Below are 27,423 nucleotides of genomic sequence, written 5' to 3'. Positions count from 1 at the left end.
TGCCGTGTTGGTTTGAGATAATGGGGCCCATTAGTATTCTGCAGAGAAGTTGAATCGAAAACATTTTATTGTTCTAATCCATAAAATGGTGGTGCTGGAGATGTGGCTTCTTCGCTTAATCTAGCGGTTTAGTTGGATAGTTTAATGTCAGCCCTGGGGACTGATGGAGATTGAATATGTTAAGTCTTTTGTTCCCCTTGCTTTCTTGACAGCAATGACTACTTACAAATTGTGCAAAGAACAAATGGAGCAACCAAAGGTACTGTTCCTTATGATGGTGCCAGTGAAATTAGTCTTAGAGCTTGTAACCGCTCACCTTTATATATAGATTTCCTTTAAACATAAGTTATCCAACATCTAACTAACTTCAATCAGTGTGTGTTTCTTACCCTTTAACTTGTAATATGCCAGGTGACTGGCCATGATCTGTTTCATGGACTCAGTGGTGCAAACTTTGACTCCGTTTGGGAAGAAGGTTGTCCGCTTTGCCCTCTGCTTGGTCAGGGTGACTATTCTTCCAATAGCTGAGGACTGTTGTCTTGTTTCTGGAACTTTCCCTGAACTAGGGGACTCAGCATGCCCAGGGTAACTGTTCTCCTCCTGACTGTTTCCGACTGCTGTACTATCTGGAAACAAAACATAGAATAAATTGCCTAATAATTGCAAATTATTTTCATTGCACATATCAATTTAGTTTAACTTCAAATATTTCAATCAAATGAATCAGGGAATTGCTCAGCGCAGACAGGAACCATTTAATGCATTGTGTCTGTGCTGGCTATTCGCAAAAGCATTTCAACTTATTTTATTCTCCTACTCTTTCCCGTAACCCTCTGCACTTTTTTGTTTCCTGTTCCCTTTTGGAAGCTATTGCTGAATCTGTGTAGGGGCAGCACAGTGGTGTTAGCTGGTAGAACTGCTGCCTCACAGCGCCAGAGTTCCAGGTTCAATCCTGACCTCAGGTGCGGCCTGTGTAGAGTTTGCACATTCTCCGTGTGACCATGTGGGTTTCCTCCAGGTGCTCTGGTTTCCTCCCACATTCCAAAGGTTGGCAGGTTAATAGGCCATGTAAATTGCCCCAAGTTTGTAGGTGAGTGGTGGAATCTGGGGGGAGTGGATGGGAATAAAAAAACAAATTAATGTAGGGTAAGTGTAAAATGGGTGGTTGATGGTCAGTGTGGACTCGATGTGCCAAAGCATATATTTACCTGCTGTATCCCTCTATCCTTTCATACAGTGACTTACTGTACATAGTTGAGGAAACAGATTTACATAAGTTGTTGAAGGTGGCAACTTTAGAAAGTGGTTAAAAAGCATATGGAATTCTGAGTTTTATAGTTGAGGGAGGAGTACATGAGTAAGGCAGTCGGGGTGATCCTTTACTGTCACAGCTGGAGTTGTGTCCATTTCTGGACACTGCACTGTAGGAAAGCTGTGAAGGCTTTGGAGAGGGTGCAGAAGAGGGTTACCAAAATGACTCCAGCGATGGGGGATCTTCAACTATGTGGGTGGTCTGAAGAAGCTGCTGTCATTCTCCTTGAAACAGAAAAGGTTGTGAGGGGATTTGACAGAGGTATTTAAAAACATGAAAGTACAGACAGAGTAGATGGAGAAACTGTTCCCATTGACAGGAGAAACCAGGCAGCCTAGAATAATGTGAGGAAAATCTTTTTACCCAACGAGTCGTGGGGTGTGCAATAATAGAGAAGGAAGATTCAGCTTAACGTTCAAAGGGAGAATCAGAATCAGAAACAGAATCAGGTTTATTATCCCTGACATATGTCGTGAAATTTGTTGTTTTGCGGCAGCAGTACAGTGCATGACATAAAGACATAAAAATTACTATAAGTTACAAAAATAAATAAATAGTGCAAAAGAGGAATAATGAGGTAGTGTTCATGGGTTCATGGACCATTCAGAAATCTGATGGCGGAGGGGAAGAAGCTAGACAATGGTCTGAAAGGAATTTTCAGAGCGATGGGGAGAGCTTGGGAGAACAGGATGACTGGATTACTCTTGTGTGGAGCTGACATGAAGTCAAGTAGCCTCCTTTCATGCTGAAAAGTCACATTACATTCAAATATAAATGATCTTTCAACATAACATAAAAATAAAATGAACAATTCTAAACTTGCAATGGACAAGGTTGTTGCCGGGACTGGATGGATTGAGTTATAAGGAGAGACTTGGATAGGCTGGGACTGTTTTCCCTGAGTGAAGGAGGACGAGAGGTACATAAAATCATGAGGGGCATAGATAAGGTGGATGGTCACAGTCTTTTTCTCAGGGTAGGGGAGTCTAAAACTAGAGGGCATAGGTTTATGCGAAGGGGAAGATTTATAGGGGACTGATGGGGCAATTCTTTACTCAGAGGGTGGTGAGCATGTGGTAAAAGCTGCCAGAGGAGGTGATAGAGGGGGATACAAATACCATGTTTGAAAGACGGTTAGACAGGTACATGGATAGGAAAGGCTTAGAGGGATGCGGGTCAAATGCAGGCAAATGGGACCAGCTCAGGTAGGCACCTTGGGTCGGCATGGACAAATTGGGCCGAAGGGCCTGTTTCCTGCTTTATAACTCTATGACAAAATAATCTGTTAGATGTAATGGTACCAAATTGGTGTCAGCAATAATGGCAACAATCCAAGTTCAGTTCTAGAGGGCAAGACACCATCTTATTCCAAATGAGGGGAGAAGAGAGCCAGGCCTTACAAAGAAGGAAAGCCTAACAACATTAAACTAGGCTCCCAGGAAGTATAAACTAAAAAAAGAAAGCATAACTCTTGTCCATACTTCATCATCTTTATCCACATACATCCCTTGGGAGGAGGAAGGGAAACAGTTCTCTTTGTAAGTAAATAAGTTGTATCTACTATTCATCTGCCAATCACACTTCCACATGTTTAAATCAGATTATTGTGATTAGTTCATGAAATTCTTGAGTTTTGTAATATATTATTGGTAAAATGTAAGCAAATTGTAAAGAACCAAAGAGAAATGAACAGCCAACTGAATTAAATATCAAACCAATTCATCCTTCCAAATTTTTCAAGGCTACCATTCATAAGCCTGCTGTCACAATATCCATCAATGAAGTAGCTCAGATAGCTTCTTCAGAAATTATATCTACAATATGATGAATGTATACAACTAGATATAATACTGAAAATCAAAAAGCTGCAGACATTGGATATCTGAAACAACAACAGAAAATGTTGGAAACACTCAGCAGGTTAGGCAGCATCTGTGGTGAGAGAAACAGAGTTAACATTGCAGGTCAGAGAACGTTTGTCAGAATCAGGAATCAGTTCTGATGATAGATCTTTGATCTGAAATGTGAATTGTTCCTCTCTCCACAGATGCCCCCTGACTGCCGAGCATTGCAAGTATTCATTCCCTTTGATTGGAGTGTGGCCTCCACTTTAATGCCTAGAAATTCAACTGTTCTTGTTTTTTGGTGGGTTAACGCATGCCTGCATTTAGCCCCAACACCGAATCAGATCTGCAAAGTTCAGTGTGAAATATCGTCACAAAGGTCTGTGGCCAAAACAGATCCTAAAACCCAACACAGGTCCCAACAGAACACAGTTCCCAATAGTACCTCACCAAACACTCTGCTCTTAGAGGCACATTCCACATGGCAGCCATGGAGGAAAGAGGGAGGTAGTTCCCATAATCACTCAGAGCGACATGCAAACCCTGATTAGTCAGTACACGACAGGAGGAACTGGGGGGAGAATTCCCTCAGCCTTCTCTAGAAGGTCTCCTATAGCAGTGATCTCCTCCCAAGAATCCCTGCAGTACCGAGAATGCAGAAAGAAGTTTTGTGATCTCACAAGATATGTTGGGCTGAGGTGGATGTCATGGTTTACCCCTGAGAATGAAAAACCTCACAGTGAATGTTTTTATGTGGAGGTTCGAGTCCTTTAAGCAAAATGCTAAGACGTTTCAGCAAATGCTCAGAGGGATTGGAGCAGGGATTCATTCATCTGGTGTTATACTCAGTGCAGATAGACTGCACAGAGGGCCTGGACTCATCCTCTGCTATGTGCCAGCCATGGCTCATGTACATAGTATGATCCAATTCACTTGAATGGGACCACATCCCTGAGTATAAAGATCATTTTAGGTAAATGGAACAATTATTTTTACTATATCTTAATATTTAATTAATTTCTAGTCCTTTAAAGTGTTCGATGGTAAAATTACAACTTTGAGTGTTTTATTTATTCTAATTATTTGAGAAAATTTGAATTAAAAAAAATGTCTTTGGTTATCAGATGCATTAAAATAGTTCAAAGCCATTTGGCAGCAACCATTTGGGAAGAGGCTACCAGGGTTTTCCAGGGACAAGGTCTGAGGATCCGCCAGCTGTGGCCTAGTCACCAGCTGAGGCCTGCTCCACCTAATGAGAAGGCTCTTGGATATAGCCTGCCATATTGATTTCAAGGGAGTGGGCAGAGTTCGAATGAGGCTATTATTGGGGAGTGTCTGAGAAGACTGAGATATTTTTCTCACAATCAGCTTGAATTTTAGAGTCGAAGAGTCATACAGCATGGAAACAGGCCCTTTGGCCCAAGTGGACCATGCAGACCAAAGTTCACATCTAAGCTAGTCCCATTTGCCCACATTTGGCTCTTATCCCTCTAAACCTTTCCTATCTGTGTACCTGTCCAAGTACCTTCTAAATGTTATTAATGTACCTGACTCAACCACTTCCTCTGGCTGCTCATTCCTTATACAGACCACCTTCTGGGTGAAAAAGTTGCCTCTCAGGTTCCTATTAAATCTCTCCTGTCTCAACCTAAACCTCTGGTTTTGATTCCCCAACCCTGGGTAAAAGACAGTGCATTCACCCTATCTTCATGATTTTATATACCTCCATAAGATCACCCATCATTTTCCTAAGCTCCAATGAAAAACGTCCCAACCTGCTCAACCTCTCTCCATAACTCAGTCCCTCGAGTCCTGGCAACATCCTTGTAAAGCTCCTCTGCACTCTTTCCAGCTTAATGGCATCTTTCCTATAGCAGGGTGACCAAAACTGAACACTATATTCCAAATGCGGCCTCACCAACATCTTGTATAACTGCAACATAACATCCCAACTTCTATACTCAATGCCCTGACTGATGAAGGCCGGGGTGCCATAAGCCTTCTTCACCACCCTGTCTGCCTGTGGTACCACTTTCAGGGGACCATGTACTTGTACCCCTAGGGCCCTCTGTTTCATAACATTCTCCAGGGCCCTACCGTTCACTGTGAATATCCTACCCCCATTTGTCTTCCCAAAATGCTTGAATTTTTATCTGGTATTTTGACATGCTCAGGAGGCTACAAGTGGCTGGAATGAATCTGTATTGATGCTCATGTTACTCCAGCTGTGTGGTCTTTTCCTTTCTGTGATATTGCCCATAATCACGTCTAAAACCTATCACTCATTCTGTCCTCAGGCTGTCAAACGCAGAGGGAGTTCGTCCCTGGTAGTACATTTCTTGTACTGTGGGGGCTCAAACCTAGGATGTAGAATGCTGGCTAATTTATTTCTCCATTTCCTGGAGGGACATAGTCATAATCAGATGAGAGGGAATTCACTTGTAATAATATATCAGAAGATTAATGAGCACTATGTTTCGCTGTTTGTATTAAATTAACTTAAAACATGACTTGATGCAAAACATTATACATTCTACTGATGGTGAAAAGATTCGGAGAAGGCACTATATGTGACATTAACGTGGTACTTGCCTGTTTTGTTCTGTGATGGATTCACTAACTTCAGTGAAACACATATTTTTGTTCTAGCTGCTGTCTCACAATAAAAGGACTCAAAATTTAAAACAAAAACACCACAGAAAATGACAAAAGTGAGGACTATAAATAACCGAGCAGACACTTTATTGAGAGTAGTTTGGACAGACGTTGAGCCTCACTGTGTTCAAGGTGTCCTCGGATCCCTAGCAAAGGAATGGTCCTTTCATCAATCTGTCATCCACCGTTCTCTGTGGCAGTTCCCCAGGCCCTTCAGTGGTGTTATAGCTCTGTGGTATGTCAGCCAGATCATGGGACAGTTAATTTATCGGGAATCCATACCAGGTCCTACATCTAGTTGGAGCCCAGATCATACTGAATGATGGTTTGAGGGGCCGAGTGGCCTACTCCTGCTCCTATTGTCTACGTGTTTCTACCTCACCCCAGCACAGCAGAACACTTGCACCTCACGCTGATCAGGGGAGCTGTGGAAGTTCAGGCTGTGAGTATATTCAGGACCAAGATTGACTGATACTTTTGGATACTGAGGGAATCAAGGGATCTGAGCTTAGTCCAGAAAAACAGAGCTAAAAGATCAGCAATGATGGCAGACCAGGTGCAAGGGGACCTGCTTCTATTTCTGACGCTCTGAATGTATGTTCTTAAAACCTGTATCCCCCTTTAAAATGTAAAACAGTCACACTGCTGCTGCACCTGCTCATGGCTTTGGTTCGTGGTGTTGAGGAGGAAGGGTTAACACATGTTGGTGACGATTTGTGGGAAGTGAAAGTGAAGAGGTTAACAAATGCAGTGTTGTGGGTGTGTTTTGGGGGGCAGGGGGAGTGGGAGGGGTATGGGGCTAGAAAGGAGAGAAAGGAAAGGTCATAAGATACAATGCAGGAGCAGTTAAATGAGGGGAAGAGGCTGGGACGAGTAAAGAGGCGGGAAGTGTGGTCACAGCAGAAATGTGGCCTGGTGTCACCATTCAAAGCCAGTGATATCCATTCAGCTGTAAGGTGGCTAATCAACAGGTAAACTGATGGAAAAGAGCGGAAGGTTGTGGTCACGGTGGGAATAGAATATAGAACACAGAACATAAAACAGTACAGCACAGGAACAGGCCCTTCGGCTCATGATGTTGTGCAAAACTAATTAAACACCTAACTAAATGAATCCTTTCTACCTACACAATGTCCACGTCCCTCCATTCTCTGCAATATTCATGTGCCTATCCAAGAGCCTCTTAAACACCACTAACATATATGCCTCCACCACCACCCCTGGCAGCACATTCCAGGCACCCACCACTCTCTGTGTAAAAAACTTGCCCCATACAGCTCCTTTGAACTTAGCCCCTCTCACCTTAAATGCATGCCCTCTGGTATTAGACATTCTGACCCTGGGAGAAAGATACCTGCTGTCTACTCTGTCTGTGCCTCTCATAATAATGTCTCTCTTATAAACTTCTATCAGTTCTTCCCTCAGCCTCTGCTGCTCCAGAGAAAACAATCCAAGTTTGTCCGATGAGATGGAGAAGTAAACAGCCTCTTCTGTTTTGTGTGGTCAGATTGGAGAAGGAACATCAGCTGTTCAAGCTTTAATGGATTTCTCTCCTCTTGACTCATCGAGGCATTCTGCTGTCTTTGGAAAACCTCACCCTATTTATCACCTGTGACTGAGACTGTCAACTGCTCCTAATTTTTTAATTTGTTTTTTTGGGATGTGGGAGTTGCCAACAAGGCTAGCATTTATTGCCCATCCCTAATTGCCCTTGAGAAGGTGGTGGTGAGCCACCTTCTAGAAGTGCTGCGGTCCTGCTGGTGAAGGTAGCCCTGCATTGCTGTTGGACAAGGAGTGCCAAGATTTAGACCCAGCGACAATGGATTGGCGACATATACTTGCAAGTTAAGATGGTGTGCAACTTGGAGGGACCCTGCATTTGTGGTGTTCCTATGTGCCTGCTGCCTTGTCCTTCTTGGCGGTAGAGGTCATGGGTTTGTGAGGTGCTGTCGGATTGGCTTGGAGGAGTAATTGCAACACATTTTGGAGATGTGGCCATGATGCACCAGTAGTGCAGGGAATGAATGTTTAGGACGTGGTGCCAGTTAAGGAGGTTGCTTTCTCCCGAGTGGTGCCGAATTTCTTCAGCGTTGCTGAAAGCAGCCTTCATCCAGCATTATGGAGTCGAAGAGCAATACAGTAATGGAAACAGGTGCTTCGACCCAACTCGTCCATGCCGACCAAGTTGTCCACCTGAACTACTACGATTTGCCTGCGTTCGGCCCAAATCCCTCTGAACCTTTCCTATCCATGTACTTGTTCAAATATCTTTTAAATATTGTTAATTTCCTCATCTCTGTATACAGACCACCATCTGTGTGAAAAACTTGCCCCCAGGTCACCTTTAAATCTTTCCCCTCTCACTTTAAATCTATGTCCTCTTGTTTTAGACTCCCCTAACCCAGGAGTCACCTTATCTATGCTCCTCATGATTTTATATTCCTCTATAAAGTCACCCCTCAGCCTCCTACATTCCAGGAAAAAAAGTCCCAGCCTGTCTATTCTCTCTTTATAACTTAAGCCCTCCAGTCCCAGTAACATCCTCATGAATCTTTTGTGTATCTTTTCCAGCTTAATGACATCCTTCCTGTAACTGGGTGACCAGAACTGCCCACAATCAGGAAAGGATTGCATTTGATCTGTACCAGTGTTCCAGGTATCAGGAGGTGCTAGGATACCTAGTGTCTGACCTGTTTATGTGGCTGGTCCGGGTGAGTTTCTGGTCAATGCTGATCTCCAAGATGTTGATGGCAAGGGCACTGAAAGTCAAGGGCATGTGGTTATATTCTCTCCTGTTGGGGATGGTCGTTACCTGGCACTCCTTGTGTCAAATTACTTGCCAGTCATCACCCATGCTGAATATTGTCCAGGTCTTACTACACGCAGGCATGGGCCACTTCATTCTCTGAGGAGCTGCAAATGGAACTTCACACTGTGCAATCATCAGCGAACATTATGATGGAAGGAAGGTCATTGATGAATCAGCTGAATATGGCTGGGTCCAGGATACTGCTCTGAGGAGCTCCTGCTGTAACGTCCTGGGACTGAGATGACTGAGCTCCAACAGCCACAACCTTTGTGTGAGGTACGATTCCAACCTTCGGGGTGTTTTCCCTTTGATGCCCATTGACTAGTTTTACCAGGGCTCCTTGATGCCACACTCAGTCAAGTGCTGCCTTGATGTCAAAGGCAGTCACTCTGATCTCTCCTCTGGCATCCAGTTCTTTGGTCTGTGTTTGAACCAACATCGTGGATGTGGTCTGAAGCCAAGTGGTTCTCGTGAAAACCAAACTGAGCATCAGTGAATAGGTTATTGGTGAGTAACTGCCTCTTGATAGCACTGTTGATGACAACTTCCATCACTGCAATGGTGTTTGAGAGAAGGTTGATTGGGTGGTAACCAGTCAGATTGAATGTGTCGTTCATTGTAGGATAGATGCCAGTGTTGTAACTGGAACTCTGGCTGGGAATAAAATTCAGACCCAACCTAACCCAATCTGTCCAGGGCCAATGGGAACCTGGGTTGAGCCCAAGTATTTATAATTTTTTGAAAGCTGACTTGACTCGACTGATGTTGCAGAAAAGAGGAAAGAAAAGACCTTCCATACGTGTCTTCTGTTCTTGATCAACAGTTGATGCACAACAGTTGATCTCAGCTTGATGCACAGTTGTCAAGAACAGGAGACGCTCGCGGTAATACGAAGCGCATCCTCCTGACCTGGATAAGAAACTGAGCTGGGCCAGTGTGGCCCAACTTGACCTGAACCCAAATGTTTTGGCAGAATGTACGCCTGACCTGAAACAGACCTGACTCGTGCAGGCTTGGGTCAAGTAGCCAGGGTCTGATAGTAACCACTGGAGCAGCTGGGCAAGAGGAACACTGAGTTCTGGGGCATAGGTCTTCATATAAAGCCACGGTGTTGTCTGGTCCCATAGCCTTTGCTGTATCTAGTATTCTCCATCATTTCTTCATATCACATGGAGTGAATCAAACTGGCTGGCAACTGGTATCTGTGATGGATCTCAAGAGGAAACTGGGACGGATCATCCATTTGGCACCTCTGCAAACGTGTGGTTGCAAGTACTTCAGCCTTGTCTTCAGCACCCAGATGCTGGGTCCTGCCGTCACTGAGGTTGGGGACATTCTTGGAAGCTCTTCCTTCTGTTAGCTGTTCATTGTTCACCACCTTTCACAACTGGTAGGACTGCGCAGCCGTGACCTCATCCGTTGCTCATGTCTAATGCATGCCACATTCACTGTGCAGCACAATTGTGGTCCTGTGCTGCGACTTCACCAGGTTGACGCTTCACTTTTACGTACACCTGGTGTTGCTCCCAGCATGCCCTACTGCACTCCTCATTGAACCAGGGTTGTTGCCCTGGCTGGCTGGTGTGAGGGATATGGAGGGGACCATACGGTTACAGATGGTGGTGGCGGACACCTCTGGTCCACAGTACCCCATGGATGCCCAGGTCTGACCTGCCAGATCCATTCCGAGCTTTGTTTCTGGTCAGTCTGGTTTTATTCTTTTTCTGCTTTAACATTGTGGTTATGAAAGGCTTGCTGGACATTTCGGAGAGTCAACCACATCGCTGCGGGCTTTCCCCAGGGAAACGGGGTGTGGTGTGGAGGTGGGGGCAACCTAACCCAGGTTGACCCTGCCTTCACGTGAGTAACCCACAAAGAGGAACCACCCACAACCAGGGGCAGAAACACATCTCACACCTGAGCCCTCAGTCCTGAGGCTACTTTCAGGATTCCCCTACACCACCCAATTGAACAGAAACCAGCGTTAGACATTTTGTGATGCCTGGCCAGTTTCCTTAATCAAAAGAGGAACCCAAGAGCCACGAACTCAGTGATCAGACTGAGAACCTGCTGGATTACTAAAAAAGGCAAGAAAAATCTCACAAGACTAGGGTGAAAGTTCCTGAGTCTGACAATCAATGATTTATTTGCTGCTTTGGGTACAAACTCAGTGTTAGGTTTGAAGATTACTGCCCAGATCTCTTACACCTGTGATCCAAAGTGTGGTAACTGTACTCCTGTCTTTGAGTTAGAAGGCCGTGGGTTTAAACTTGCTCCAGATACATGAACACAACATCTAGATTGCACTACCGTGCAGTATTGCGGGAGCACTGCACTGTCGGGGCTGCTCTCTTTGCATCAAATGGTAAACTAAGGCTCTGTTAATTCTCTGAGAGGATGCAAGAAGTTCCAGAGGAAGAACAGGAAGTCCTCCCTTGTGTTCTAGACAATTTTACCCCTCACTGAAACTGACTCTGGTCATTATCTCACTGCTCTTCATGAGATCTTGCTGTTCACAGTTTGGTTGCTATGTTTCCTGCCTCAGAACTCTGATAGCACTTGAACAATACCCCATTGGCTGAAGGCATCACATGATACTCTGAGGTCATGGAAAGTGCAGAGTAATTCCCTTCTACTTTTATCCTTGTACTTTAACCCCCAGTGTGGATCAGTGTTTAAGAGACATGCTGGCCAGAGCAAACAACGAAGGAGAAAAATTTTCATGTAGTTATCCTCTGGACATCTCAAACTGTTTCAGAGCCAACGCAGCCCTCTAGAAGGATGGCACTTGATACTGTAGGGACAGGTCTGACTTCAGCACTAAGACACCACTGGACTCTGTATGCTACAAACAAAAAAATCCACATGTTCAGAATGGAGTCAGAACAACAAAAATGCCCCAAATGACATGCTGATTCTAATCTTTCAAATTATTGCCATTTTAAAATTGCATTAATTTAATGAAAGCATTTCTCTATTAAAAATACATTGTTCATTCTTTCATTTCATTTCGAAGTGGGTATAATTATAATGTCCTTGATGCTAATACCAGGTATTATGTAGAACGAGGCATCAAAGGTAAAAATGCAAACAAGAGCCTTCCTGCTCCATGGAGACACGGCTGCCCTACTTTCTGAACCATGATTATTTACGTGCAATCAACTCTTGCTAAAACCATTACAGGAACTAATGAAGTCAGCTTCTGTTGTCAACAAGCACTGCATTTACGCCAGCAAGATAAATGAATGTTTTCTGCCAAAACCCAAACTGAAGGCATTGTTTAACTCGATAATAATGTGAGATGAACAATATTCACAGTCTGGACAAGTGCACAAACTTTTACCTAAAATAAAGTGGTGCAAATTGATTTGCAGCCTTTCCAGCAAGAGTTAGCTCTGATACAATATTATGGGCCACTTATTGTGTCCTATTGCATCAACACAAATTAGAAGAATTGTTACATTGTTACATGGATTACGTGCCATGTAAAACAAGTTGTTCAGACAGGTCCTCCTATTCAGGGAAAGGTTGTGAGATCACCCCTGGCAGATACTCCCACACAACCCAGGCATCACAATGGAATACAGAAAGGGGAGGTGTCCCACCATTCCATTAGATCAAGACTGATCTATATTGACATTCCATTAATCCCATTGTAGCTCCATCTCCCATAACAGATTTTTCTAATGAAACATGTTTAAATCCCAGACTTAACATTTTCAATTGGGCCAGCCTCAGCAAGCTTAAGGAGACAATTTCACATTTCTCTGAGAAAGTGCTTGTTAGCATTGCTCCTGAATGCCTTGACTTTAATAGTCTCTATTCTGGACTCCAGTACCAGAGGAAGTGGTTTCACCATATCTAGCCTGACAAATTCCTTAATCATCTTAAACTTCTCAAAGAGGTCACTGCTTAATCCTCAACTGCTCAGGAGAACACAAGTCCGATTTTGCAATCAGTCCACATAACTTAACCCTTCAGTCAGTACAGTCCTGCAAAATAAGCCAAAAGCTGATGGATAAGCTTATTTTTAGATATAAAGATAGATTGAGAGACAGCAATATTACATACTTTAAAACAACATAAGGATAGTTAAGACAAGAGAAAGCCATTTGCCCATTTGAATCCTATCCCTCAGTTCCTCAATATTTTATCTCCTAGGCCAGTCTGAGGGAGTTTGCTCAATTGATGTCATTCATTTCTGCTTTGACTCCCATGTACCACTTCACCGTCCTTCCACACTGTAAAGGCCAATGCCTAGAAATGTACCCATGGACAGCAGCATCATTTTTCATACATATTCATCCATGTGGCACACTTTACATTTAGCAATGTAAAATTTAATTTACCATTTGACAAATTGTCGACCTAATCTAAATCCTATTGCTCATAATTTGGTGGTAGCTTTGTCACTACTTACATAAAGCATAGAACAGCACAGGAACAGGCCCTTCAGCCCACCATGTCTGTGCCAAACACGGTGTCAAATTAAACTAAATCTCTTCTGCCTGCCTGTGATCCATATTCCTCCATTCCCTGCATATTCATGTCCCTGTCTAAAACCCTCTTAAATACCAATATCTTATCTGTTTCCACCATCACCCCTGGCAGCCAGTTTCAGGCACTCTCTTTGTAATAAAAAAACTTGCCTCACACACCTCCTTTAAACTTTCCCCCCTCACCTTAAAACTATGCCCTCTAGTATTTGACTGGGGAAAAGATTCTGACTATCTATGCCTCTGATAATTTTATAAACTTCTATCAGTCTCCCTCAGCCTCTGCCGGCCCCAGAGAAAACTACCCAAGCTTGTCCAACCTCTCCTTATAGTTCATACACTCTAATCCAGGCAGCATCCCGATAAACCTCTTCTGCACCCTCTCCAAAGCCTTCATATCCTTCTTGTAATGGGGCAACCAGAATTGCACACAGTTTTGTTTCTATCACTATCCCTATTTTAGTGACATCAGCAAATGTGACCAATAGGTTTTTGTCCTTATTGTTTTTAGCACTGACCCTTTGTGAAGTTCTCCTCAACACTCTCAGAATCTAGAGTTATAGCTCTCCAAAGTATTACCTGTCTAAAACCCTCTTAAATACCAATATCTCCAAAGTATTACCTGTTTCTTGTCATAAGGACTCTTTGATTTGGAACATTGAATTCTCTCTTAGTCTAATTAGATAGCTTTTACCTGCAAACTTGTAATAATTTCTTGCAGTTATTATGGTTACCTACTTCAAATCCTGCAGAATTTTATCAAAGTTCCTTGGAAATTTTTGCTATGGTTCTTTCACTGTCCTGAGTTACATACCATCTGGCCCAGGGGACTTGGCAATCTCAGGCCTCTCCAGGTTTATCAGGGTTTACAGCTGTACTGAAGGCCTTCATATTGTCATGACTTTAGTATTAGTGAGTCAGTTTATTTCCTAGCGTGAGTACATCTATCTCATTTAGGTCATTGTAACATGCTTGGGAACTTCAAAAATGCACCTCCAAAACTTTAAAGTGTGCTACAGAGTGATTATTAAACAACATTCACATATAATAGGACAAGTCAACAAACACTTGGTCAAATAGGTAGGTTTTAGGAAACACCTTAAAAGAAGCAGAGGGAGGCAGGGTAGATTTAGAGAAATTCCTGAAAAGGATTTACTTACTGGTTACGTCTGCTTCATGATGACCTGCAAGCCATGATGCTAACCAATGGGTAAACAATCTCTGTGAAGTCTGGTGTCAAACAAGGCTGCACCATTGCCCTCTCAATCTATCTCACCACAATGTTGTGAAAGATAGCTGGGAAGGAAAGGGTTAACGACTGGCAGTGTAAAGGTTAATAGCATGCTTTTTAGTATGGTTCTCACTGTGAAAGGATTTTCAAGGTAAAGAATGACTTCATTATGGTGTGATTTAGTTATGTCTAGTTTAAGTAGCAGGTGCAAGTGGGAAGAAGTAGTTTTTATACCTATATCTTGTTATGTTCAAAACTTTATGTAAACAATTGCCTGTGTAAGAGTAGTTTCTCATCTAGCGTTCCCATGAAAAAGGGTATAAAAATATGCTGTAGCCGAGCCTTCTTTGAGTGGGTTTCGGTATAGAGTTAGAGTTACATGGTTACTCTGTCTCTGTATTTTTCTCACTCCCGCTAGCGAAAGCTAATAAAGCATTTATCGTAAGTTCTTTGGTCCTGCTGCTGTCTGATTCTGTCCAGAAGTGTGGGTCGACTTTGACAATGTGGAACCTCACCTTCAACAAACATCCCACAAGAATGGAGCTAATCTTCAGAACTGATGGGAAGCAAAGACAAAGTATCTACCAATGCTGCAAAGTATACCACTGCCCTTGGGAAGTGTACACAGCAAGACCCTGAAAAACATGGGCATTTCCTATATCTTGGAGACCACCTCTTGGCAAAGGCAGACATTACTGAGGAAATTCGCCATCGCCAACAATGCACCAATTGAGGGGAAGGTGTTTGAAGATCAACACCTCAAACATGGCACAAAATCCATAGTCATAGAATCATATAACACAGAAACAGGCCCTTCAGCCCACCATCTCCATGTATCTATCTATACAAATCTCATTAACCTGCCTTCTCCGCCTTGGTGGTTTAAGTGCTTATCTAGATACTTCTTAAAGTACTTCTTGAGAGTACTTGCATCCACCGTCCCTCAGGCAGTGTGTTCCAGGTTCCGACCACCCTCTAAACCTGCTACCCCTTACCCTAAACCTATGGCCCCTCTACTATGGGGAAATATTTCCTGCTATCTCCCCTATCTATACCCCTCTTAATTTTTTATACCTCAATCAGATTTCCCCCTGAGCCTCCTCCGCTCCAAGGAAATCAAACTCAGCCTATCCAGTCTCTCCCCATTCCTGAAATATTCCACACAGGCAATATCCTGATGATTCTTCTCTGCATCCTCTCCACTGCAATCACATCTTTCCTGTAGTGTGGTGATCAGAGTACTCCATGTATAGCCTAACATAAATTGTACCATCGCCATCTATGTCCTGGTCTATGAAGGAAGTATCCAGGTCACAGTGATCTCTGCCCTCCAAAAGGTTCTGAGACCTAGACTACCTACAGCTGACATCTCAAGGCACTGGAGGAATACCACCAACATCATCTCCCCAAATATCTCCCAATCCACTGGAAGGATTAGTACGCCAATGTCAGTGTCCTCTCCTAGGCCAACAGCCCCATCCTGAGGCTCTAATTACATCCAGTTGGTTCCAGTTGGTGGGCCACACCATTCCAGTGCCCAAAACCAGATACCTAAACGAGACACTCTATTCCAAGCCCTGTCATGGGAAGGCATTTTCAGACAAAGGGAAATAAGGTCGTGAATGTGCTCAAAGTCTCCTTGAACACGCAAAAACCCTTCCAAATCCTGGGAATCTCTGATCCATGGCCATTCAATGTGAATAAGCAGCATTCAGGATGGCCCCGAATATCTGAAGTCCATGCATTGCAAGCTCACAGAAGTCCAGTGTAAACAGCAGAAGGAGTTCACTACCTCCCAAACTACCCAACCCCCGCCTGTCAGGCACCTCCTTCCCACCTGTGGAAGTTTGTGGTTCCCACATTGGGATCAATGATCGCCTCAGAACCCATAGAACCAGACTGGAAAGAAGTCATCCTCGATCCTGATGGACCGCCTAAGAAAAAGGCGTTTTTAATTTTTGACATTGCTACATTACTGATATTGTCAGCCACTCTTGCTTAATTATTAGTTATTGGAACACAATATAAAAAGGTGAAACACACAAAATGCTGGAGGAACTCAGCAGGTCAGGCAGCATCTATGGAGAGAACTGGACAGTCAACATTTCGGCTGAGACCCTTCAACAGTCCAGATGAAGGCTCTCGAGCCGAAATATCGATTGTCCATTTCGCTCCATAGATGCTGCCTGACCTGCTGAGTTCCTCCAGGCAGCATTTTGTGTCTTGCTCTAGATTCCAGCATCTGCAGTCCCTTGTGGCTCTAAAAAGCCAAAAGTCTATTTGTAAACTATTTCCATATTTCAGTATTTTCTTTATGTCATGCTCTGAACAAAAGTCTACCATTTTAAGTCATCAATTATTTCAATACTTTACATAACAATACTAGCAAAACTAATATTAACTCACCTTTCTTCCCATCAATTGGGCATGTTGCAAAAATGATGATAAAAAATATTAATCCAATTTGCATATGCATGATTAAGTGAAGGAGTTTTCATAAGATAATCCTTTACTAATTTTAAGTGGTGCAGCCTGCTTCTTGGTAATGCTAGTCCCGATGGTATTGACCTCAACAGCAATGTCTAAGAACCACAGGAGGAAGGGGAGATGTCTCTGTAGACTGGATCAGAGTGCCCTGAGTCCAGGCATCTTCCAAAGCAAAGTGCTGGCTGGACCTCTCTCAAGGGAGCGAGGGGATGCTGTAGATGGGCAGGTGAAGTAAGATGTCTTCTTTCAAAATCAACCGTGCCAAACTCAGGAAGCCAATGCAGGCAAATAACCCACAAACTCACAAGTGCAAATGCGGGACAGAAGTGACAAAGTGAAAGAGTAGCAAATGCTGTTTCTGGAATAATCTTATCCTGATGGGTAGCTGTAATCTGTTTTACGGGTCAGGTGGAGACCTACTCATCCTATTAGCTGCATTTAGAGGCAGAGGCAGCTGTTAGTCCCACAGATACCTCGACTCCCAAGTAGCCTCCGATTACTGATCCAACTTAACCAGCGGAGCTTCAGACTGTGTGCTTCAGAACCTGTGACAGACAGTAGACTGTTACTAGCTCCCAGTTCTTCAGATGTTAACTGCTCCTCTTTGATATTTGGGTACTCAAGTGAGATTTATTCACAGCGGCAGCTCAAAGGGATGGTTGCCAGTAAATCATAATAGTATTATTCACATTGAGCCACTCATGAATCCTCCTTTGTCAATATATTTGGTATGAGCTGATAAAGTGGGGGAGTTCATTATTCCAGCCTCTTTACCTTGTGTTCATGTAATGCCAATGAGTTCTGAATCAACAAACAGGAAGAAGACAGAGGCCTGATGACTCACTGGGTAGCACTGTGTTATATAGATCAGAAAGAGGTGAATTTGAATCCTTCAGGTTTATTCAAGTAACTGTTATGACGCATGGTGACAGAAGATGATTACATTTGCCTTAGTCATCTCTAGACCAAGGAAGGACGAATTAGAAATGCAAACAAGAAAATATTGGAAACACAGAGGGGGCCAATCATTTAGTGAAAGAAAGATTTGCATTGATATTGGTTTTTCCTCAGCTCAGCATCAAAGGTGTGATAGGCCCAATGAATTACCTCTGAAAGATCGCAGGAAACGCAACAGCCAATTTGTGCAGAACTTGGTCCCACAAACGTCATTGTGATAATCAGCAGATAATCTACTTTAGTTAAGTTGGCTAGGGAATAAATAATGGTGAGAACACTAGGAAGAATTCATTTTATAGCAATGCCACCAGATCTTTTCCATCGATATGGGGAATGATTGATATCCTATCCAAGAAATTGCTGTATGACACTACTTAGTATCAGCCTAGATTATGTGGGATTTGAACACACAGTTCTTCTGACTCAGATAAGAGTGCTACCAACCAAGCCAGAGCAAACATCTAAGAAACCAACAGCTTACATTAAATCATTGATTCTCTTTAAATATGTCACTCTCAGATATTCCCATTTTTATTTCAGGTCTCGTGCAGTTGGAGTTTTTGCTTTCACTCTGCGTGACAGGTTTCAGTTCGTGCTCCTAATCCCTGAGGTAATCACTGGTGATTAATTGGAATTTGTTGTCGGGGAGTGCACTAAAGACAAGGATAGGTTTAGGTGGTAGGTGGCCAGCTCTAGGCTGCAAGATAATTCTGGTGATGCCCCACATGGTTGAAGGGCCCATCAGCCCTCACTGTTGACTATTTTGGGAGGGTGTTTGAGGGCAGTTGACCAGTGTGTGGTTGCTCTATTAGCCTGAACTACACGGCATTCACAGTCGAGGCATATATCAATGGCTTCCTGGAAAAGTGACTCAATGTCTTGCAAAGGAACGAGGTAAAGGGGCAAATAATAACTGGTTCTTGAACTTTGCTGGCAGTAGGAAACGTGTATATTCGCAAGTGAAAGGTATGGATTAGATTAATCTGCATTTTCCCAGACAAGCAGCAACAGCTATGGTATTTTTCCAACATGGTGGAAAAATTAGAGAAACAAAGGACTGGAGATGCTGGAATCTAGATGAAAAACATGATGATGCTGAAGGAACGCAGTAGGCCAGGCAGCATCTGTGGGGAAAAGCAGGCGGTCAACGTTTCAGGTGTGCCCTGTGGAGTGAGGGTCCATGGAGCACAGGGCTCTTCCAGACAGTAATCCTTTCACACAACAGGGCCAGAACAAGGCCTGCTCACAGGGCAACTGAAAGACCTGTAATACTGGTAAGTCACACCAGGGCTTAGCCAACTGCCAAAACTATGAAAAATTTTGGAATGTTCTGAAACATTCAAATACAATTAAAATCAATCAAACTATCACTTTTTTTCAAAAATTATTTAGAATTCTAACAAAGAACAATGTAAAACAGTTTGGCAAACTCAAATCATTTAAAAAAAAATTCTCATACATTTACCTCCCAAACATTTACCTCCTAGTTTCACTCTCTTGCTTATCAAGCATCTATCTAGCTTGGCTTAAAACTATCCAAACACTCTGTTTCCATTGCCCTCTGAGGAAGAGAGCTTCAGCAACTCGCGACACACTGAGAGAAAAAAAATTTCCCCTCACCTCTGTCCATATCCTTCATCAAACTAATTTACCTCAGGTTCAGCAGGCAGATTCCCCAGAATGATTGGCAGACACCAGTTGGAAGTTCAGCGCTCCCTCGTTAATACAAGGGTTCTGAACTTACAGGGAAAGTATCCCTCAATACACTAGGTCCCAATATCTTCTCCAAACCTTCTGTTCTAGCAAAGGGTTAATTATCTATGCTCTGGAATTCCCTCCCTGAACACTCCTTCGCTGCTTTTTATTCTTTTGCTCCCTTTGAGTTGTTTATAGAACAGTTTATGGAGCACACACTTCAGAAGATGGTACAGAGAAAGATGCCCCTCCCAGGTGCTGAATCCTGTCACCTTCTATTGGCATTGGTTTATTATTGTCACAAGTACCGAGATACAGTGAAAAGCTTTTGCTTGCATGCCATCTAGTACATAAGTACATTGAGGTAGTATAAAGGAAAAGAGAATGCAGAATGTAGTGTTACAGTTACGGAGAAAGTGCAGTGCAGGTAGACTGAAGAAAGTGCAATGGCCACGATGAGGTAGATTGGAAGATCAAGAGTTCACCTTTTAGTGTACAAAAGGTCCATTCAAGAGTCTGATAGCAGCGGGATAGAAGCTGCCCTTGAGCCTGGTGGTATGTATTCTCAAGCTTTTGTATCTTCTGCCTGAAGGGAGGGGGAGAACAGAGAATGCCCGGGGTGGGTGGGGTCCTTGATCATGCAGGCTGCTTTCCTGAGGCAGCAAGAAGTGTAGTCAGGGTCCATGGAGGGGAGGCTGGCTTGCGTGATGGACTGAGCTGCGTCCACAACTCTCTGCAGTTTCTTCTGGTCTTGGGCAGAGCAGTTGCCATACCAAGCTGTGGTGCATCCAGACAGGATGCTCTCTATGGTGCACTCTACAGCTATTGCTGACATTCACAGTGCCTGGGTGGAGGTCACTGGAGAATTAATTTCTACACCTCCGGGGGAGACTGCAAAATGTTTCCTGGCATCAGATAGGGTACGAATTACGCCAGCCTAGTTATGGATGGTGCATTATACTCCATGGCTGGCTCTTGCGACATTTCACTGTGACATGTGTTAGCTGTATCTTGAACAGTAGCTCTCTCAGCTGGAAGGTTGTGAAGTAGCCCATCCTAATCAGCTTGGTACAAAAAATTAGTCTAGCACTCTAAAAGCTGCTGGAATTTATGATACCTGGAAACCAACGAGAGTGGGTGTCAGTATAGCCTCTGAAGTTTCATAGCCCCTGGGTGATTAAGAAAGATTAAGACCTGTGCTACAGATGGTGAGCTGGACTGCAGTGCTTGAAAATAACTCTGTGCTTGGAGTGGAGCTGAAGAGATCACAAACAGTAATTTATAATCAAAGCAACTACAAATCTGATGCATCTTTTCTGCATTCATTACAGTCTCAAAAAGAACTGATGAAAGGGAATTTGAGTGTGCTTCAGGTTTTTCAGAATTGAACCTTTTGAGACATGTAGAAAGAGCAGATCGCTGCTGAACTCCAGTGGTCAGCAGACATCCAGTTATTAAAGAGAGTTAGAGAGAGGATTAAATGTGGGCTCGGGGGGATTAAGACAAAGTGCTAATATGAATTGAAGGAAGCTTGTTATGCTTCTTGTGAACAACAAAGCTTGTTCTGACTGCTCCAGGGTAATTAACCATGGGATTTTAGTTCTTTCCTCCAGGTGGAAATTGGGTGGAATGAAAGTCCAAACATTACAGTGACCGTTTGATCCACAGCCTGGATGTGAGCAGCCAGTATTGATAAATAGGGTCAATCTTCCACTTAAAAGCAGAGCTGCTCATAGCTCTTGGTTAGCTGGGCAGAAGCCCCGGACTACCACTCAGGTCAACGTCAGTCCCAAGACATCTCCACTTCCCCCACTGGGCCACTGAGAGGGTCCCACCAGGCAGCCCAAACAACACTGGGAACGTGCTTGGGTCTCCTAGAGGGAGTGTTGGCCAGCCAGTATAGCTGCAGATGGGGGGGGGGGGGGGGGGGAGGGCGAAGGCTTATTATTTTCATTTTATATTTTAATTTTATTTTAATCATTTGATATATAACATTGATTTTTGGTGAATTAATTATTTCTTACATTTTTGCATTATTTAAACATATCAGTATTTTCAGTAGTTTTTGAGTGCCTTTGAATGTTTCCGCTGCCTCAGAAGAGCAGCCAACGTAATCAAGGACTCCTCCCGCCCCGGTCATTCTCTCTTCTTCCCTCTCCTGCCGGGCAGAAGATACAGAATCTTGAGAGCACGTGTACCACCAGGCTCAAGGACAGCTTTTATCCTGCTGTTGTCAGACTCTTATATGATGAAGATGAAATCTTGATCTCCCAATCTACCTTGACATTGCCCTTGCACTTTATTTGTCTACCAGCACTGAACTTTCTCTGTAACTGTAACCCTGCATTCTGCATTCTGTCTTTTCTTGTGTACTACCTCAATGTATGGAATGATCTGTCTGGGTGGCATGTAAACAAAAGTTTTTCACTGTATCTCGGTACATATTAGAATAATAAACCAATTACCAATGATAGGGATGCTACATGGAGAAGTCTTTGCCACCAGGCAGGAAGCTGGGGAACCGGAAGATGAAGTGCAATAGGAAGGGAAGTTCCAGAAGAAGATGTAGATGGTTCTTGGTGAAGAGACAAGTGAGGAGTATAACCTTACCTCTCCATGGTCCCACACTACCTCAAACTTTATCCATCATTCTCTCCTCTCCAATGATATAAACCAGAACATGCACACTCTGATCCACTTTAATAATTGCCTGCTGCAGCTCTGCTTGTGGTTGTGGATATAAAGGTCACGCTGACCCCAATTTTTACTCTTGCCTCTGCATCATTCCAGTCTGGAGCAGGAAACTTAACAAATCTATCAGTTTGCTGCCATTCAGGTGTCAGAAGTTCTCCACCAAATGAGGGGAGATTCATCTACTCCTCTTTGTGCAAAGAGCAGCAAACAAAGTAGGGGTCTGCAGACAGCTTGGGTCTCCCCATGATGCTGAGAGGGATTCAATGCACCTGTGTCAATGCAAGGGGTCCAAAGCATAACATGCAACAATACCGGAATGTGCAAGACATCTCTGACCACAACCAGAAGATCCTTCCTGTAGGGGGTCAGGGACCCAGGGATACATTCGTCTTCCGGCAATCAGACACACATTACAAGCCACCCGCTGCTTTATGCTGTCCATGTAATGAAAATTCAACCTTACAGAATTCACAAATCCCTACCCAAAAGTCTGAGATAAGGAATAACATTCGCTTTCATGAAATTTATATTAAAAAAGTAAATAAATAACCACAAAATTAATTTTTTTTCCACTGGCATTTCTTGAAGCATGTGCAGATGAGTTGGATTTGCCTTATGCAAGATCACAATATGGACTGTTTTCTAGGAACGCAGCCCCCTACCTCTGTAAAATGGGGGTCACCTGCCAATTCCAGCCTCTGTGCTCCAACAGACTGCTTGGTCTCAAGCTCTATCCCTTTTACACCTTGTTCCTCACTCTGCACTAGTTCAGCTGCACAAACCACTTCACAATGAGAGACATGCTACCACTGCATTATCACACTTCCAGTGCCTAGATTACTTTAAATGGAGACTCTAGGACTGTCCAGGGATGGTTTCTCTCTTTGTGGTGGCTTACTGAATCTTCCAGAACCTGGTTCATGCTTTGACTGCACTTGCTCAACAGGAGGAAGAGGAGGAGGGAGGGCAGGAGGAAGATGAGGAGGACGAGAGAGGAGGAGAAGGGGAGGAGGAGGAGGGGGAGGCAGAGGAGGACAGTGAAAAATTGTAGAGTCACAGACAACAGAGGAGGACATTTGGCCCATAATGTCTATTCCTATCCAGCCCAATCTCAGCTCTGGGACCACACCCTGTAGGTCACAGCTCGTCAAGTACATTTGTTTCATCATGGGGATGGTTTCTGTGTCTCCCATGCTTTCAGAAAGTGAGTTCCAAACCCCTACCACCCTTCTGGGAAAAAAACTTCCCTTTTCTCTCCTTTAATTCTTCTACCAGTCACTTTAAATCCATGCTCACTGGTTTTAGTCTGCTCAAGCCTAGGCTGCTGTTTATTTCAGCTTGGCATTCAACACCATCATCCCCTCAGTACTAATCACCAAGCTTCAAAACCTGGGCCTCTGTACCTCCCTCTGCAACTGGATCCTCAACTTCCTTATAGAGAGATCACAGTCAGTGCGGATCTGTAATAACATCTCCTCACTGACAATCAACACAGGTGCACCTCAAGGATGGACTTCAGGAAGGGGAAGTCAGGAGAACACATACCAGTCCTCATTAAGGGGTCAGCGGTGGAAAGGGTGAGCAGCTTCAAGTTCCTGGGTGTCAAAATCTCAGAGGATCTATCCTGGGCTCAACACATTGATGCAATCATGAAGAAGGCATGCCAGCGGCTCTAGTTCGTTAGGAGTTTGAGGAGATTTGGTATGTCACCAAAGACTCTTGTAAATTTCTATAGATGTATGGTGGAGAGCATTCTGACTGGCTGCATCACCACCTTGTATGGAGGCTCCAATGCGCAGGATCGAAAGAGGCTATATAGAGTTGTACCGTCGAGGACATCTTCAAGAGGTGATGCCTCAAGAAGGTGGCATCTATCATTAAGAACCCTCACTATCCGGGACATGCCCTCTTCTTGCTACTACCATCAGGGAGGAGGTACAGGACCCTGAAGACCCAAACTCAACATTTCAGGAAATCTTCTTCCCCTCCGCCATCAGATTTCTGCATGATCCATGAACCCATGAACACTACCTCGTTATTCTTTTTCTTTGCACCATTTTTTTTTGTAATTTATAGATTTTACATCTTTGCACTGTTCTGCTGCCACAAAACAAATTTCATGTCATATATCAGTGATAATAAATCTGATTCTGATTCTGATTCTGAATCAACTGACCTGGAAATGGTCTGTTATATTTGCGATGCAGCCTAGCAGTGCACGCAGCTGTGCTTTTGTAGCACATAAAGTACTAAAAACATACTTGGACTCAGAACCTTTTTTGATAATGAATCTTGTTAATTGTTGGTTATTCACAATTTTTATCTGTTCATTAATCCAAGTGATGGCCCAGCTATTAAAGTGATGCCAAGCATTTGGTAATGATTGAAGAATGGCTAACACGGAATTTGTTGTGAACTTCTGCCAAAGGGGGTCTCCAGAACAGACCCCAACCCCAACCACCGCTGGGACAACTCTGTTTACCCTCTGCAGGCTTTGTGCTTGTACAGAACGTGCAGCAGTACAGTGATAAGTGATCGAATGGTTGTCCACAGTATAATAACTGTCTGTCTCACATCTCATTTTTATCACCATTAGCCTGAGTAGGAATGAAAATAAATGAGAGGTATAATGGGGATTTGATCTGTCATTGTTCATTTTACAGTGTCACCACAAGTGAAGATGATCTCACTCTGTGCATTAAAATGGGCCTGAATTTTATGGTAGTCATGACAGTGAAACAAATGGGGTTCATTGCCATTTACATACAAAACAGGCAGCAGCTTCTGGATATAGAACCATAGAACAATACAGCACAATACAGGCCCTCCAGCCCAACATGTTGTGCCGACCTTCAAACCACACCTCAGCCTATCTAACCCCTTCCTCCCACATATCCCTCTATCTTAAATTCCTCCATATGCTTATCTAACAACCTCTTGAACTTGACCAACGTATCCGCCTCCACCACCACCCCAGGCAGTGCATTCCATGCACCAACCACTCTCTGGGTGAAAAACCTCCCTCTGACATCTCCCTTGAACTTCCCACCCATTACCTTAAAGCCATGTCCTCTTGTTTTGAGCATTGGTGCCCTGGGAAAGAGGTGCTGGCTGTCCACTCTATCTATTCTTCTTAATATCTTATATACCTCTATCATGTCTCCCCTCATCCTCCTTCTCTCCATTAAGTAAAGCCCTAGCTCCTTTAGTCTCTCCTCATAATCCATACTCTCTAATCCAGGCAGCATCCTGGTTAATCTCCTCTGCGCCCTCTCCAACGCCTCCACATCCTTCCTATAATGAGGCGACCAGAACTGGACACAGCACTCTAAGTGTGGACTAACCAGAGTTTTGTAAAGCTGCATCATTACTTCTCAGCTCTTAAACTCGATCCCACGACTTATGAAAGCTAACATCCTATAAGCTTTCTTAACTACCCTATCCACCTGTGAGGCAACTTTCAGGGATCTGTGGATATGAACCGCAGATCTCTCTGCTCCTCCATACTGCCCAGAATCCTGCCATTTACCTTGTACTCTGCCTTGGAGTTTGTCCTTCCAAAGTGTACCACCTCACACTTCTCCGGATTGAACTCCATCTGCCACCTGTCAGCCCAGCTCTGCATCCTATCAATATCCCCCGTAAGCTTTGACAGCCCTCCACGCTATCCACAGCACCACCGATCTTCATGTTATCTGCAAACTTGGTAAACCACCCTTCCACCCCCTCATCCAAGTCGTTAATAAATATCACAAAAAGTAGAGGTCCCAGAACCGATCCCTGTGGGACACCACTAGTCACAGACCTCCAATCCGAATGCACTCCCTCCACCACAACCCTCTGCTTTCTACAGGCAAGCCAATTCTGAATCCACACGGCCAAACCTCCCTGGATCCCTTGCCCTCTAACCTTCTGAAGAAGCCTACCATGTTGAACCTTATCAGATGTCTTACTAAAATCCATGTAGACCACTTCCACTGCACTACCCTCATCAATCTTCCTGGTCACCTCCTCAAAGAACCCTATTAGGCTTGTGAGGCAAGATCTTCCCTTCACAAAGCCATGCTGGCTGTCCCTAATCAGTCCATGATTCTCTAAATGATCATAGATCCTATCTCTTAGAATCCTTTCTAACAGCTTACCCACCACAGACGTAAAGCTCACTGGTCTGTAATTCCCTGGACTATCCCTACTACCTCTTTTGAATAAGGGGACAACATTCGTCACCCTCCAATCCTCCAGTACCATCCCCGTGAACAACGAGGACTCAAAGGTCCTAACCAACGGTTCAGCAATCTCCTCCCTCGCCTCACGAAGCAGCCTGGGGAATATTCTGTCAGGTCCCAGGGACTTATCTGTCCTAATATTTTCTAACAACTCCAACACATTCTCTCTCTTGGTATCTACAAACTCTTGAACATTACCCTTACCAATACTGTCCTCAGCATCATCAAGACCCCTCTCCTTGGTGAATACTGAAGAGAAGTATTCATTGAGAACCTCACCTACCTCCACAGCTTCCAGGCACATCTTCCCACCTTTGTCTTTAATCGGACCTACCTTTACTCTAGCCATCCTTCTGCTCTTCATGTACAAGAAAAAAGCCTTGGGATTCTCCTTAACCCTACTCGCCAAAGCCTTTTCATGCCCTCCTCTCACTCTCCTCAGCCCTTTCTTAAGTTCCTTCCTTGCTACTCTATATTCCTCATGAGCCCTGTCTGATCCTTGCTGCTTACACCTTATACATGCTGCCTTCTTCTTCCTAATTAGTTGTTCCACCTCTCTCGTCACCCACAGTTCCTTCACCCTGCCATTCCTTCCCTGCCTCACCAGAAAAAAATTTATCCCTAGCATCCTGCAAGAGATCCCTGAGCAACAACCACATCTCCATAGTGCATTTCCCTTCAAAAATGTCATCCCAATTTACACTCCCAAGTTCTCGTCTTATAGCCTCATAATTCGCCTTTCCTCAGTTAAATATCTTCCCGTCCTCTTTGCTCCTATCCCTGTCCATGACAATTCTAAAGGTTATGGGCAATGGTCACTGTCCCCCAAATGCTCACCCACTGAGAGATCTGTCACCTGACCCGGTTCATTACCTAAAACTAGATCTAAGATGGCATTCCCTCTAGTCGGCCTGTCAACATACTGTGTCAGGAATCCATCCTGGACACACTTAACAAACTGCGCCCCATCTAAACCTTTGGCACTAAGTAGGTGCCAATCAATATTTGGATAGTTGA

General features: G+C 43.8%; 1 protein-coding gene across 1 annotated transcript in view; it reads right to left on the bottom strand.

Annotated features, from left to right (window-relative positions):
• Positions 1-27,423, bottom strand: part of LOC127567967 (interphotoreceptor matrix proteoglycan 1) — a 228,691-nt gene that overhangs the window by 69,077 nt on the left and 132,191 nt on the right. Inside the window, exons 3-4 of the mRNA XM_052011209.1 lie at positions 6,223-6,295; positions 390-626 (exon numbers count right to left, since the gene is read on the bottom strand). Of these exons, the coding sequence (XP_051867169.1) occupies positions 390-626; positions 6,223-6,295 (310 nt within the window). The remainder of the gene's footprint in view (positions 1-389; positions 627-6,222; positions 6,296-27,423) is intronic.

The sequence above is a fragment of the Pristis pectinata genome, chromosome 3 (genome assembly GCF_009764475.1).
Source record: "Pristis pectinata isolate sPriPec2 chromosome 3, sPriPec2.1.pri, whole genome shotgun sequence".
NCBI lineage: Eukaryota > Metazoa > Chordata > Chondrichthyes > Rhinopristiformes > Pristidae > Pristis > Pristis pectinata.
This window is presented reverse-complemented; position numbering and strand designations above follow the sequence as displayed.